Below are 13,887 nucleotides of genomic sequence, written 5' to 3' on the forward strand. Positions count from 1 at the left end.
AGCTAATTCATTTCCTACTCCAGAAGTTATCATGTGACTCAGGACTGGCCAATCTGAACACTGCTTTCTCAGGCCATGGTGATTGATTCAGAAATGGACGTGACACATGAGGTCCAGCAGCCCACCATGAGGCTATTTCTGGGAGCTACCTGGAGCAGACACTCACTCCTTCTTGCTATTCTTGAATCCAAAGGGGTGTTGCCTCTGTGCAGACAGAGCTTGTCTGGTGATCGGATAAACAGAGAAAAAGCAGGAAAGAGGCCACCAGAGAAAATCCATGTCCTGATGACATTGGTTAAGTCCCTGTATTTAATCTACCTACTGGATTTTTTAGTGACATGAGACAGTACATTCTCTTTGAGCTTAAGCCAATTTCCTGTTATATTTCATCATAAACCCTAACAGTCCTGGTGCAGAAATACTCTTAAAACTCAGGTTTTAAAATTATTTTTAATTATCATGATTTTGCCTAATATAAAGAGGGCATTTAAAGCCATTTCTGTGTTCTCCTTTCAAAACTATTAATTTTCCTCCTAAGGAAACAAGGTGTTAGATTGACTGGGAAGCATTTTGTTCTAGTCTTGATAAGCAAATTGTAATGAACTTTGTGTAGATTTTCACTAAGCATCTGGAGTACAGCAAGAAATAGTGGGTGGGCCTCTGAAGTTTTTGATATTGTGATGGATTAAAGAATAAAAGAAGATTTAAAACTTCCCAGCGAAATTAAAACTCAAGGAAGAACAATTTGGAAGAAAACAAATGCTCATTATTTTTATCTGTAGCTGTCACTACCAACATATCTTACTTGAAAAACTTTGCCGTCTTTTACACAGTGTATCTTTAGCGATCTTTTATGTATTTTTCTGTAAATAGGTTAAATAATTTAAATTTTAAAGCTTCCTTCAATGTTATAATGATTTATCTAATAATAATGAACATTAGTAGGCTGAATGTTAATAGTATTTTAATTCCTACTTTATTTTTAGTAACAGTCTTTTCTTCTGGGGATTTCATTTTTGGGCTTAGAGAACTCCATTTACATCTTTGGGACTGCTATCCTGTATTTATTAGCTTGGCTGGTTTGGTATATCCCAGGAAATAAATAACACCCAGAAAGAAGAAATTATGCAGTTCTGGATCCACATGGTATGAATTAGAATTTTGCTATTATTCCTGAAATAGAAGGCAATTCTATTTTTCATTACCCAGGAGATTTGTAGAAAGCCAAGTGAACCAACCAATGCCTAGTGTGTCCACTCTAGTTTAAGCATAACTTAGCACCATAAACTTGAGAAGATAATACATGTTAGGAGTTGACGTAAGGGAAACTGTGTCAAACTATGAGGGGCCATATTTAGGAAAAAAACAAGAAAAGCCTATTCTTGAATACAAACACTTTTAAACTCTTAAGCTATGGGAATTTATATATAGCATCTATGGGAGCCTCATACTGCTTTGTGCTAAGAACTGACCACAGGTAACTTATTACGATTGAATAGTTTATCAAGAGCTTGTATGTCTTACCTGTGAAAGTTCAAAATCTGCCTGGAGATTTCCAGATGTTAACCCACTTAGGAGGACAATTTCATTCTCTTTTGGCTGTTGAACATTCATGGAGCTGATAAGTTTTGGAAGATCTGGCGAAACGTTGACCAGTTTCTGTAGGACAAGGATCTTTATTAGTTTAGATGATTTATTTTCACTTCCAAAATACTACCCCAAAACTACTTTCCTTGCAAAAATAATATATTCATATAATTACTCATAATAGAGATTACTTAGTCTGCTAAAATTGTTACTAGGTGAGATTGTGTAAAGTTGAAGCACAAAGGTTTAGATTGGAACAGAAAATTTCCCAAGCATAAAGATTTAAACATTTTTCAGTTCTAAATTTCCCAAAGAAAACACTTAATGATTATTGTGACACCAGAGGAATACATAATAGTTTGGGAATGCTTTTTCGTTTTAAGTCCTTGGATAAGAGACTCATTGACTCATAATCATATGTTCTAATAAAACCTATAATAACAACATCAATAATAAAATAATTACTAGCATTGCTTTTTCTGCAATATAAGTCACCATATCCAGGACTGTACATATGTTACATCACTACATTCAATTCCTACAACACCCTTATATGAATTAGGCACCACTGTTAATTCCTTTTTACACATAAGTAGCCTGAGACCCGGAGAAGATTAATATCCTGAACAACTTTATGTAGCTAAATCAGCTTACGTACGTACTTAGGCAAAGCAGGAAACTGTCTCAAATCACTCATAAAGTCTTTAAGAACACTGCTTTTATTTGCTTTAGTCTTTTTGTTGTAGTAGACATCTATACTTTTTTTTTTTACATATCAACAAAAAGAATTTCAAAACCTGAGAACACAAGTGGAGAACACTAAGAAATTCATACACAACTCAGATTAGTTAGAAATACGCATTTACATATGCATTTTACAGACTCTAAAAATGTAATTTTTATAATATTACTACATGTCCATTTCACATATATTTAAAAATTAAAATGTCATCTATTTGCATATTTAAATACTGTAATAGCTGTTTGAAAGATTACCATGGAAACATTTTTGTTTCCATGGAAATCACATTAATCGAAGAGATAAGAGTAGGAAAAAATGCTTTTAAGTTATAGGGCATCTCTTCTATGTCATAAGGTTTGAAGGAAACACAGTTCTTAAGATGCCAACTTGCTTTCTTCCTTCCCCTCTCTCTTTAATGGCCTCTGCACCGTAATTCCATCAAATGAAATTATATGTACAATTTCCTTTGAAGATCTCGCCAGTACTGCACAAGTAAGTGATATTTGGAGTTCAGTGGAAATCTATAACAAATAAGCTGTATGGGCAATTGAGTTTGAGAAGCTTCAGGTGCAACATTATCAAGACAAGAACATTATAGGAGTGAGTGATTTCAGGTCTCCTGTCCTGTGTGACAATCAAGCTGCATATGGTGTGCTATTATACATTAAACATTAAACAGTGCTACACCAACCAGTGAAATCAAACCATCTTCAGCTGTGGGCATGAAATGATAATCGTAGCACACCAATTAATTCCTCCCACTGTACCCACAGGCTCTGGTTTCAAAGGACTGATTAGATCTTCAAGTGTTTGCATATTGCCAAGGATTTACAACAGGATCCTTGCAACCTTGGATGAGCTCGGAATATTTAGCTGTTGCAGAATGCAAAAAGTTTGGGTCCCAGGTGACTGTAGGGCTGGGAAACCAAGGTTAGATAGAAAACACTTGATGAAAGTAGCAGGAAGAAGCAAACCTCATAGCCAGAGGGTGGGGCTGGCTGGTAACAAGTTTTGTAAAAACCTCGGAAAAGTCATTGCAGACAGGATGGGCTGTGATAAAACCTTCTAATTAAAGAGTCTCCTACAAAATGAGCATCATTTACAGTGAAATCAGGTTGGTTCTCTCATGAATACAGCTAGCCCTAGAAGTGAGCTCCTGGAGAGCTCAGCTCTCAGTGTTACCTGCTGTAGGTGCTCCGTGCTGCACGCATCCTTGTTTACATCCAGGTTCACAAAGCAGACCTGGGAAAGAGGGCAGGTAACATCAGTCAAGTGAGAAATCTGGTGGCCTTTTTGAGGAAAGCAGATACTAGTTTGGGGCAAAGGACTTGAGAGTTGTACACATTTTGTGTAGTTGATCTGGCATAGAAACAGCCATCTTACCTTTGGGCTTCCGTAAAAATCTACAACATCCTATTCATAATTCCCACTGAACCCACCAAATGCCCTCTGCCCCATGGCAGGACAAACAAAACAAAGCCTCTTTATATGAGAGCCAGTGTTAACAGTCCCAACAAAACTTTCAGGTTATAAAGCGTTGTCGAATCTCATGAAATAAGAAAAAGACTTGTAATACTCTCAACCTCTGTTTATAACTACAACAAACACTTCTTGCAGTTTCCCTCTTTCCTCTCATTTTCTGCTCCCTTTCTCCACCCACTTTTCATATCATCTATGATAAATGGATTTCTCTTTGTCTCATTGTTTGAGTTAATTTTAATGTATTTAATCTCGCAGAGTTTGCCTCTTTTTTAGCTATCTTAAATAAATGTTTTAATAAATAAGAGTACAAAAATAATAGCCACAGTATTATATAACAATTCAGAGCAACAATATAATACATCACACAGGTTAAAAAAAAAAGAAAAGAATCTGCTACGGTCATTCAGATGGGGATGGGGAAAAGAAAATTTTAAGAAAAGTCTCAAAGGGGCGAGATATGCTCTTGAGTGATGAATAGGATTTTGATGGGGAGGGAGAGCGGTGCACGTCCCCAGTAGTTCAGATAGCATGAGTGATAGCTGGAAGGTAGGAAAGTGCAACACACTGTAAAGAAACAGGGAGAGAGTCGATTGCAACACAGACCTGGAGAAAGAAAAGTGTCAGAAACAGGTCTTGGAAGGTTCATGTCAAATGAGGTAATGCAAATGCAGTTTTACAGTAGTTTGCTAAAAATCATCCAAACGTTTTTATTCTTAACAAGTTGATCTGATCATACAAAACTGAGGACATTAATTATTTGGGTATTTAGTCAGATGTTTGGACTTAAGTAGGCGCCTCCAAGCATATGGGGCCTTTTGATTTCAGTTAGTTGTTTGAGGTCATGGTTTCTTAGAGTCCATTCTTTTTCTTTTTGAGGTTAAAAAAGAACCATAATTAAAAGATTTTGGGGAAAAATTTAAAGACTAAAATTGTTATATATTGCTGAAGGGCAAAGATCACTGCTGTTTTACTCCCAAATATTGGGAGATTTCTTCCATTTCCTGGGTTCACAGTATCATTGCAGTGCATCCTTAGGGAAGAGTGTCTCCTTGTTAAGAATAACTTGATGGTGGGGGGAGGCTATGGCTCAGTTGTAGAGCGTGTGCTTAGCCTGCATGAGGTCCTGGGTTCAATCCCCAGTGCCTCCATTACAATAAATAAATAAATCTAATTACCCCTCTAAAAAGAAATTTTAAAAAATTTAAAAAGAATAACTTGATGGGCATTTGGGGTAAAGAAGGGCATGAAACTCCACCCACATTCTCATTCAGAGGTTCTCTTCCTTTGGGTTAATAAGGTGGGTAGATAAGGAGGATTTGGGAATGAATCCTTTCTCAGACAACGCAAATGGGAGTATAAATAGTGTTGTGCTTAGAAGATGTTCATGACCTAGAGCAGTTTGAGAATATTCATGTAATGATAGTAAGTTTGCCCTTGGAAAATTGGTTCAGTCTCCATTAGTACTCAGGGACTTTTAGTTTCATGTGGCTGGGATGGAAGTTACTGAATTGGTTAGGCAATTTTCCATTCACCTTAAAAAAGGTGCGTTTCCTTGCCCCTGGGCATGACAAAGCTCTTATTGTCTTATCTCACAGTGGGAGACGGCAAAGCAGAGAGGCTAAAGAAAAGCATCTGTAGTAACTATTTACCTGCCCTCCGATACTGTCTTTAGCTTCTGAAGACGAACATTTTTCATTAATTTTGTGCTACAGTGTGAAACTCTGCCTGTATTTGGAGGAAACCCTCCACACTTGCTAGCTGGGCCAAGACCGGGACAAAGCAAGACAGAAACCAACCATTTGCTTATACTTAGCGAATATATCTTTCTATATCTTGGTGGTGAGGGACGATCCAGGTTTTTTGGGCCTGATGTACATACGATTTTGGGAGAACTTCTTTAAGAAAAAAAATGATGAAATTGAAAATTCTAAATTAGATGTGAAAGTGAGTATTTATTTAGAAGGAGAAAAGAGTCACAATGAATCTCACATTTAAAAAGACTGACAAATAACACAAACATGAGAACTTCCAGAAAGATGGTATTTTAATTAATAAACTGCCCGGTTCACCTTCATTGTACTTTTCCCTACATTTTGGCTCCATATTCTGATCATCTTTTTGTATGAAAGCAGTCTTATAACATCATTTTCTCTAGAGAGAATGGGAAGCTAATTCAGTCTTACTCTGACACTATTGATTACATTTTTTCAGCTTCATAAACTTTTATTGCCAATATCTTATACATTTTCCAAGTTGTCAAATTTAGTGGGAAACCACTGTATAATTTCTCTATGAAATTTATTAAATTTATATGAGTTGTTATAGGTATATCCATTACTCGTTAATACTTTATAAGTTTGTGCTCTACAAACATAAAAATCTGGGTAAATGCTCTTTTGTTAGATTCCTATTTAAAAAGAAAAAAAAAGGTTCATGGTGAATTTATAATTTTCAATGCCATATTATCGAATTTCCCACCAGGAGGTAACTTCTGTATTGAGCAGGCACCAATGAGAACCCAGTCTTGTATTTATAATTTCACATGTCTGATGACTAGAAGAATTCTCCCCAGACTAACTTCGGCATGCAGACCTTGTTTTCTTTCCACTACTCTTCTGTTTCTGGTATTAGGGATGGTGACACAAGCTCGTGTCATGAAACTACCTCTGACCTGACACCATCATGTCTGGGCGTGGCTGCGTTGCCGCCGTCGAGATGAGCATTCCTGCAAGCCACTCCTTCCGGTGGATGGCCAGCAGCCACTTAACTGTACCTCAGGCCACATAGATGTATCTTATGTGCACACAGACCCACTCAAATTCCCCTTAAGCCAGACCCTACACATGCCTGTGGTCACTCTGAGGACCCTCTTCATGAGAAGAGGTAAGATGTAGTGGGAGTCTGAGCAGAATGAGACAGTTGCCGTTAAAATGTCTTCACTTTGAAAATTACACAAATGAAATAAGCATGTGAGCACCTGGGAGTGGGTCCTGTGCAGCCAAGGAGCAATGAATTTCAAGTTTCGATAGTTTCAAAATACATCCACTTGGTGGTGAAATGGTCTCCATGATGGATGCTCTTAGCGTATGTTCCCTGTCTATGACTGTGCGCTGTTGACTCGAGTTATAGCCATCCGCATGGATGCTGAACTCTAAGTGGAGGGGGAAGACAAGCCTCCGTCCAGAAGAGCTGGGGAATGGTGGGCATGGGGGGGCGGTTTCTGTAGGTTGATGGGGGGAATTAAGTGCACTACATCTCCAGGGTGCATGGCTTGGTGCCGGTGCTGGGAAGACAAATGGTACGAAGTATTGTTCTTTCCCTCAGAGAGTTATGGTCTGCTGGAGGCAGAACACATCCCTAAACTGATGGAGAACATGGAAGTGTGACGGAAGTGACCAGCCTGTGTGCTGGAGAAGGGAGTTGGGGAAAAGGGATCAATCACAAATGACATCTTGGATAAGCTGGATTTGAGGTAAACTTGGAAGGCAGACAGGACACATTTAAAATTGGTAGAGGGAAAATGGCACAAACAATAAATGGATGATTTTTCCCTGATCAGCACCTGTTGAGTAAAGGTAAGAGGTTCTGTGCTAAGCACAGGTAAGGAGGGGGAGAGGACAGAGGCTGTGACGTCTAAGGCAAGAGAAGCTTCCTAGAGGAGCTCCAGAGCGAGATCAAAGTTGGTGACAAGATGCCTTCTTTGTGCACAATAAAAGACTCTACAGCAATTCATCAGGTTTTTTAAAGAGCTGAATGAAAGAGGAAATCATAATTTAATGGTACACTTCCTGTGCAATAAGAATTGAGGGAGATCTATGGGTTAGAATTAGGTATTTCCACAATAATTGTTACAACTGCAATAAATATTTGCCTTATTTATTGCAAAGTTTTTGGTAAATAAGGATATAAGGGAATAGAAGGAGAAGTTATAGGAGAATTAACTGGGTTAATGTTAATCCAGCTATTGGTATTATTTAAAGCACATAGATTGGCTTCTTTGTCTCATGAATAAGAATTTGCTAAAACATAGCAATAGGCAAAAAGTTGAGAACTGGTAAACACTGGTAATAAATACAGAGAAAAGATAACTGGTAATAAATACACATAAAAGATATTCATGTTTTTCTTGGAATGAAAGCTCCTTTCTCTTCACATAAAATACATTCCACATCGTGTCTGCACACATCTTTGTTCAGAGCATCTGTAGATAAACTCAGCCGAAGCAGATGGAAATGCATCATCCTCGCCGAGAGAACACAGACACTTCTTTTCTTGCCTCCTTTACAAGACTGATTTTGTGGTCGTACGTAACTTTTAAATTCAAATACTTCTCTTCTGCCATTTTTATGGCTTTAAAATTAAATGCTGTAGAGATAAGTACCACTGAGAAAATGATGCCACTTTATGATTTTGACTTTTAAATGGTCTGAATAAAATACGCTTCAAAGGTGTTTATATATAGTAAGACTTTTAATGTTTGTAGGCAATATACTGTTTTCTCTGTTTAGCATTATGGATTATTTATTCAAGAGATCTCAAATATTTATTTTACTTATAAATCCACTTTCACAAGTGGATGACCATGCAGGCATCTTTAGCAATAAAATTTTACTATGACACTTTATTAGACAGTGATATGATATATTTTGGTGAAAAGCTCTAGCAAAACAAGAAAAAATAAATAATTTTAGTTGGATTATAATTCATAGCCACTTTTTTGAGTTAACTGTATCTAATAAATAGTTGTATTTCAGTACAAATTAAGTTGGACAAAAATAATACTATTATGCCATATTAAAAAATTCAGGTTTGACTTTTGGAAAAAAAGAACTGGTGTTGATTGTCAGGCTCAAATTTGTATGTATGTGTTTATTTTTTCATGTACTCATTTCAGTCAATATTTTGGACTGTTCAGATAGTCAAGTGTTATGGTCGAGAAATGCCATTGCTTAAGGCATCCACTAAAGGCAAATCACTGTAGAAGAAAGAGGCTTCGTGACAGTGGAGTTTTAGCCCAGGATGTGGGACCTTTGATTTCCTCTGCTGTGTATGTTTTCATCTCTTCTAAAGTCAGCTAAAATCTATTAAGGAAACCATTCTTATGGACTTAGCAAATGCTAACAAAAACCGTGATGTCAAATTATTTTTGAAATCTAGGCATTTGAATGTCTACTATGACCAAATATACACTTGTGCTTTATCTTAGAAGGAACTCAATTCCTTCTTTCTGCAGCTTCTAACAATGCAGCCATCTGGCCATGTGCAGATGAGAGGATCTCTTAATTTGGTGGTATTAAAATGCTGATCCACAAATCTTTCAAAATAAAAATTGCCTCCTTTCTTCCTTCAACCAAAAGACTTCTGCTAAGATTCAGGATCCTGGACCAAAATCATCTTTTAAAAAAGATGGCATTTTCCCTGATTAGTACTTTAGGCTGATGATAACTAAAATGGCAATTTATGCATCAATGTTGATAAGCCATGGAGCTGTCAGGCATTCTGGAACACATTTGACTGTTTGGAATGATACTGAATTTGTATCCAGTTATTATTGCTTTGGAATGATTGCAGCAATCACACAAAACAAAATACAAAGTTTTATTTACGCTTGAGACTGTCAAGCCTGTCTGCTTTTCCCACTGTCAATATTTTTCAAAAATAACTTTGAAATGCTGTTTTGGGGGTAGCTATTCAAACAGTCTGTGACAAGAGACATAGTGAAAGGTACATTCTAAACAATGACAGACATTTTACCTAGCCACACATCAAGCCAATTTTATTTCTAACCTAAAAAATAAAAAATAAGTATGCTACTCAATTAATTATTTTCCCACAAATTTTGGTGTTTTAAAAGACATTTCTTTTGGAGCAAGAAGAAACATTTACAATGTCTGATATACATTTACCAGATAAAGAACACATGATATTTATTTTAAATTTCCATTTTAAAGATGTGGTTTATTGAGATATAATTCACACACCATATGACTTACCCATTTAAAATGTATGCTTCAGTGGTTTTTAATATATCCACAGAGTTGTGCAACCATCACCACAATCAATTTTAGAATGTTTTTGTCATCCACAAAAGAAAATGTATCTATTAGCAGTCAGTCTCTATTTCTCCCCAAATACCCTCCCCTCAGTGCTAGACGACCACTCAGCTCCTTTCTATCTCTACATATTTGCCTATTTTGGACATTTCATATAACTAGAATATGTTTTAGAAATAAAATATGTGTTTTTTTGTGACTGATTTAACATAATGTTTTTAAAGTCCATTCATGTCATAGTGTGTAAAGATAGTTCATTCGTTTTTATTGTTGAGTAATATTCCATTGTATAGATATATTGCATTTTATTTTTTCACTTATCAGTTAATCAATATTTGGGTTGTTTCAAAAGAAATATTTATTTTTCAAAATCCGTCTGCTATCTGAGGATTTGGGAATCATGAGATGAGATCATTTTTTACTGTAATTTTGTCATCTCTCATCTCCTTGATAATGAGAGCATTCTCTTCTCACCTCTTCCTAATGAAAGGGATGGTCTTAAGAAAAAAAATGATATCCCAGGATGGTGAGGACAGGAATGAGTCAATTTTCCCTAAGAACAGGGTTTCCCTGGAAGTTTTGCCTCTTTGCATGTTAAGCTGAAAGGAAAAAGAATACATTAGACTTGGCTTCCCCTTGCTTCCTTCTTCTCTCACAGAGGTTATTTAAATTACTAATATACAAATAGCTGAGATACATTTCTGAACTCTCAGGAGTCATGCCCTTGGATAGTACAGGCAAAGACAAGTCAAATGGTGATCAAATATCAAGCAGATGAATTACTACAGAAATCTTGGATGATAGCAGGGGGGCCTTTGAGTCATCGGCAAACTTTTGTTTTCTTTTTGATCAACGTGATTTCTCAAAGATCCCACTCTGCCTACCGTAATTAAGTCAAGTTTCAGAGAGTCACACAGCAATGACTAGCACATTTAATATGGAAAATACTTTTTTCTGGAGGTACATGGATCACATGTTGGGTGGGGGGTTAGTCAGAGAATTCATGTCTTCTGATGGATGAATAGCACCTCAGGAGGTAGTAGGTGGGATCTGTTTGCTGATCCTAAAACATAACTGGAATCATGACCCATTGTCAAGTTAAAGAGGATGGTTCTACACATCCCACTCTTCAAAACTCATTGTACTCAAAATGCTTTTTTTCATATAGGCTCTTATCACTCTCTTGGATACCTTCCCTTCAAAAGTTTAACTCTGCTTAATCTGGATAAGCACACTCTAGCAAAAGAATATCAGAGGGAACAGGGCTGTCCCTGAGTCATGGACGCCAGGAATAACCCAGATCTCCAAAGTCTCTGAACAACCCTGATAAAAAAATTAACAACAAAGAATTGAAGAAATAAGTAGGTTATATAACAAAAAGCAACCTAATTTTCAAAGCTTTAAAAATAATCTTGTTTTCCATGTAGAGGACACATTGCTCAGAATGTTAAAATTCTGTAAGTTTCACCGAGTAACAGTGGAGGAACCCTCAGACACAGTAAATGGGACGATGTGCTCCCATATCTGGCTGGACTGTTCTCTCATCTTTGAAGCACAGTAGTGCAAAAGTGGCAGAAGGATGCCTACAGACAAGCTTAGCTTCAAATCCTGGCTTTATCTCTTACTAGTGTGTAGTCTTGATAAGCCATCGAAAAAATAGAGATAATAAAATGTATCTGCTTTGCAGAATTTTTGTGACGAGTAAATGAAATACAAAATAACAATGGAACAAATTGGATGACATTTTATTGCTTTCCGGATAATTGTCTATAAGAGTAGACTATTTGAAATTGCTGCTCTTTGATTTTTTTTTCATGCAAAACTAACAATTTCATAAGTTAATCTAAATAATTTGAGATGGAATATTTATAAAGAAAAGCTATTTCTGAGGGTGTAAAGCAATTAAAATTTGGATCCTTGCATGTAACTACTTCCTCTGTTACCAAAACCTTGTTTACTTGGTATAAATAGCTGTTTCAGTTTAATTACATAAACATTATTTACTGATGAAAGACATTAAATTATTTTACTAAACCTTTATTCTTTTTGGAACTGGATATGTACAAGTGCAGACTGTTGCTTTATTTTTCAGGAGTATAAACATTTAATTAAGAAATGCTTTCCAGTTATACATGAACATATATAATTGAAAAATTGTGCTGTACACTGGAATTTGACACAACATTGTAAAATGATTATAAATCAATAAAAAATGTTTTAAAAAAGTGCATGAATGCAATCTGAAAAAAAAAAAAAAGAAATGCTTTCCTTCTTGTTCCAAGAGGCATTTATGACTTTATCTAAATACCCACCACTGTTATGGGTGCTGCCTATTATTACGTGTCATAAAACCAATGGATGATTGCAACAGACATGAAATAGGGAGCCAGCTACGTATTTCAAAGTAAAAATCATAATTTACAGCAGAAATGTAGACATATTAGAAACATCAACCACTGCTTAATCATCATTACTTAAGTTCCTCAATACAAATACTACAGTTTGAGAGAAATTATAGACCTGGGGACAACACTGCCTCTATTATTAGGGAAAAAAAAAGGTCCTCAATGGGAATGAGTAAACATCAGCTTTTATATGTACAGCTCAACCATTTGAATACAGCTTATAATTTTAATTTCTCAATATAGTATATGAAAGGATACATGGGTTAGGTTTATTTTAAAACATTTCTACAAATCAGTTGAGAATGCGCTTTGCATTAATGTTGAAAAGCTAATCAGTTAATTGACAAAAATCTTTCTCCCGGCCTGATGAGACACTCACCTTTGACGATGGCATTAAAATGAAAACTGTAGACTTGACAAATCGGACATAAATATTGCATGATTTTAAATTTTGCAGAATTTTATGTTTTAACTCTTTAACTAATCTCCCATTACAAGTATTTCTAATTTTTCACTTTTAAAGTAATAATTACCTTTTTCCTCTTCTTAAAGTCACACACATTTGCACAAAAAATGTAAGTGTGTAGAAATCCATGCTTGAACTTAATTTTAAAATGCAAATAATTTATCTAAACTAGACATCTAACTAGCATCTCCCATATTTTTTGACAGCCAAACTAGTAAGTAACTCCAAACTTTACCTCTCCAGGGTGCCTCAAGTATTCTTGAGCGAACACTTTGTTCGTCTTCAGTAATTAAGAGAATGCTGCAATTACACTGATGCAGATAAAATGTATGGAAAACAAAAACTGGATAGCAATTACTAAACGTACATCTTGGTTGATGCTACACAGTGAAGTGAAATGATTATTTAGATAATTTAGTCCACAAATCAAGCTGCTAAGGGGGCAAAGATGTACTTTTCCTTCTTTTGAAAAGAACTATCCAGATTGACTATCTATACTGATGAAAGTCATCAGAAAGCTCTTCTCAGTTCTATTTCACTGGGTGTCTAAGAACCACTCTAATTGGACTGCTCTGTGTCTGCCTGTGAAGGCATTAGCCCCAGGCATGTATCTGAATTACCATTCCCTACAGCTTGGACTCCTAGAGCCCTTAGAGAGGCATTAATGTAAAGTGTTTCCAACAGACTGGCAAGTAATTAGATGTCACTTGTTTTTCAAATAAATGACCATTAAAGTCAAGCCTTTGAGAATTGGAATTCTGAAGTCTGTAATTTCCATATAACAAATAAATAATTAGATAGATAGATGAAACAATTAAAAACAAAAAGATATGAGAGGGGATATCTCTCATAGCCAAAAGGATAAAAAACTAGTCTTTCACATTTGTTTCCTTTGACAATGATTCTGATTAATTACTAAAGTATCCATGTTTCAAAAGATTTTCTGCATGATGAATATTGTTTTGTTTGTTTGTTTGTTCTTTGTCTCTGTTGGTAAAATTGACATATATCCTGATTTCTGGCTTCTTTGTCTAATTTACTTCTTTGAACTTTGTTTATTTAAGGCAAAGACTTCTGGGAAAATGGCCTTCATAATGGAGGTGTTTGTTCAAGTTAGCTCAGGCTGCTAACAAGCTATGGCAAATAAGCCTC

The 13,887-nt window shown here is 35.9% G+C and overlaps 1 protein-coding gene across 2 annotated transcripts in view; it reads right to left on the reverse strand.

Moving 5' to 3' along the window:
* The window catches only part of SPHKAP (SPHK1 interactor, AKAP domain containing), a 136,603-nt gene that overhangs the window by 40,997 nt on the left and 81,719 nt on the right, over window positions 1-13,887 (reverse strand). For both annotated transcript variants that reach the window (XM_031452323.2, XM_031452322.2), the window contains exons 4-5: window positions 3,512-3,571; window positions 1,525-1,659 (exon numbers count right to left, since the gene is read on the reverse strand). In XM_031452323.2, coding sequence (XP_031308183.2) covers window positions 1,525-1,659; window positions 3,512-3,571 — 195 coding nt within the window. The remainder of the gene's footprint in view (window positions 1-1,524; window positions 1,660-3,511; window positions 3,572-13,887) is intronic.

Source organism: Camelus dromedarius, chromosome 4 (assembly GCF_036321535.1).
Source record: "Camelus dromedarius isolate mCamDro1 chromosome 4, mCamDro1.pat, whole genome shotgun sequence".
Taxonomy (NCBI): domain Eukaryota; kingdom Metazoa; phylum Chordata; class Mammalia; order Artiodactyla; family Camelidae; genus Camelus; species Camelus dromedarius.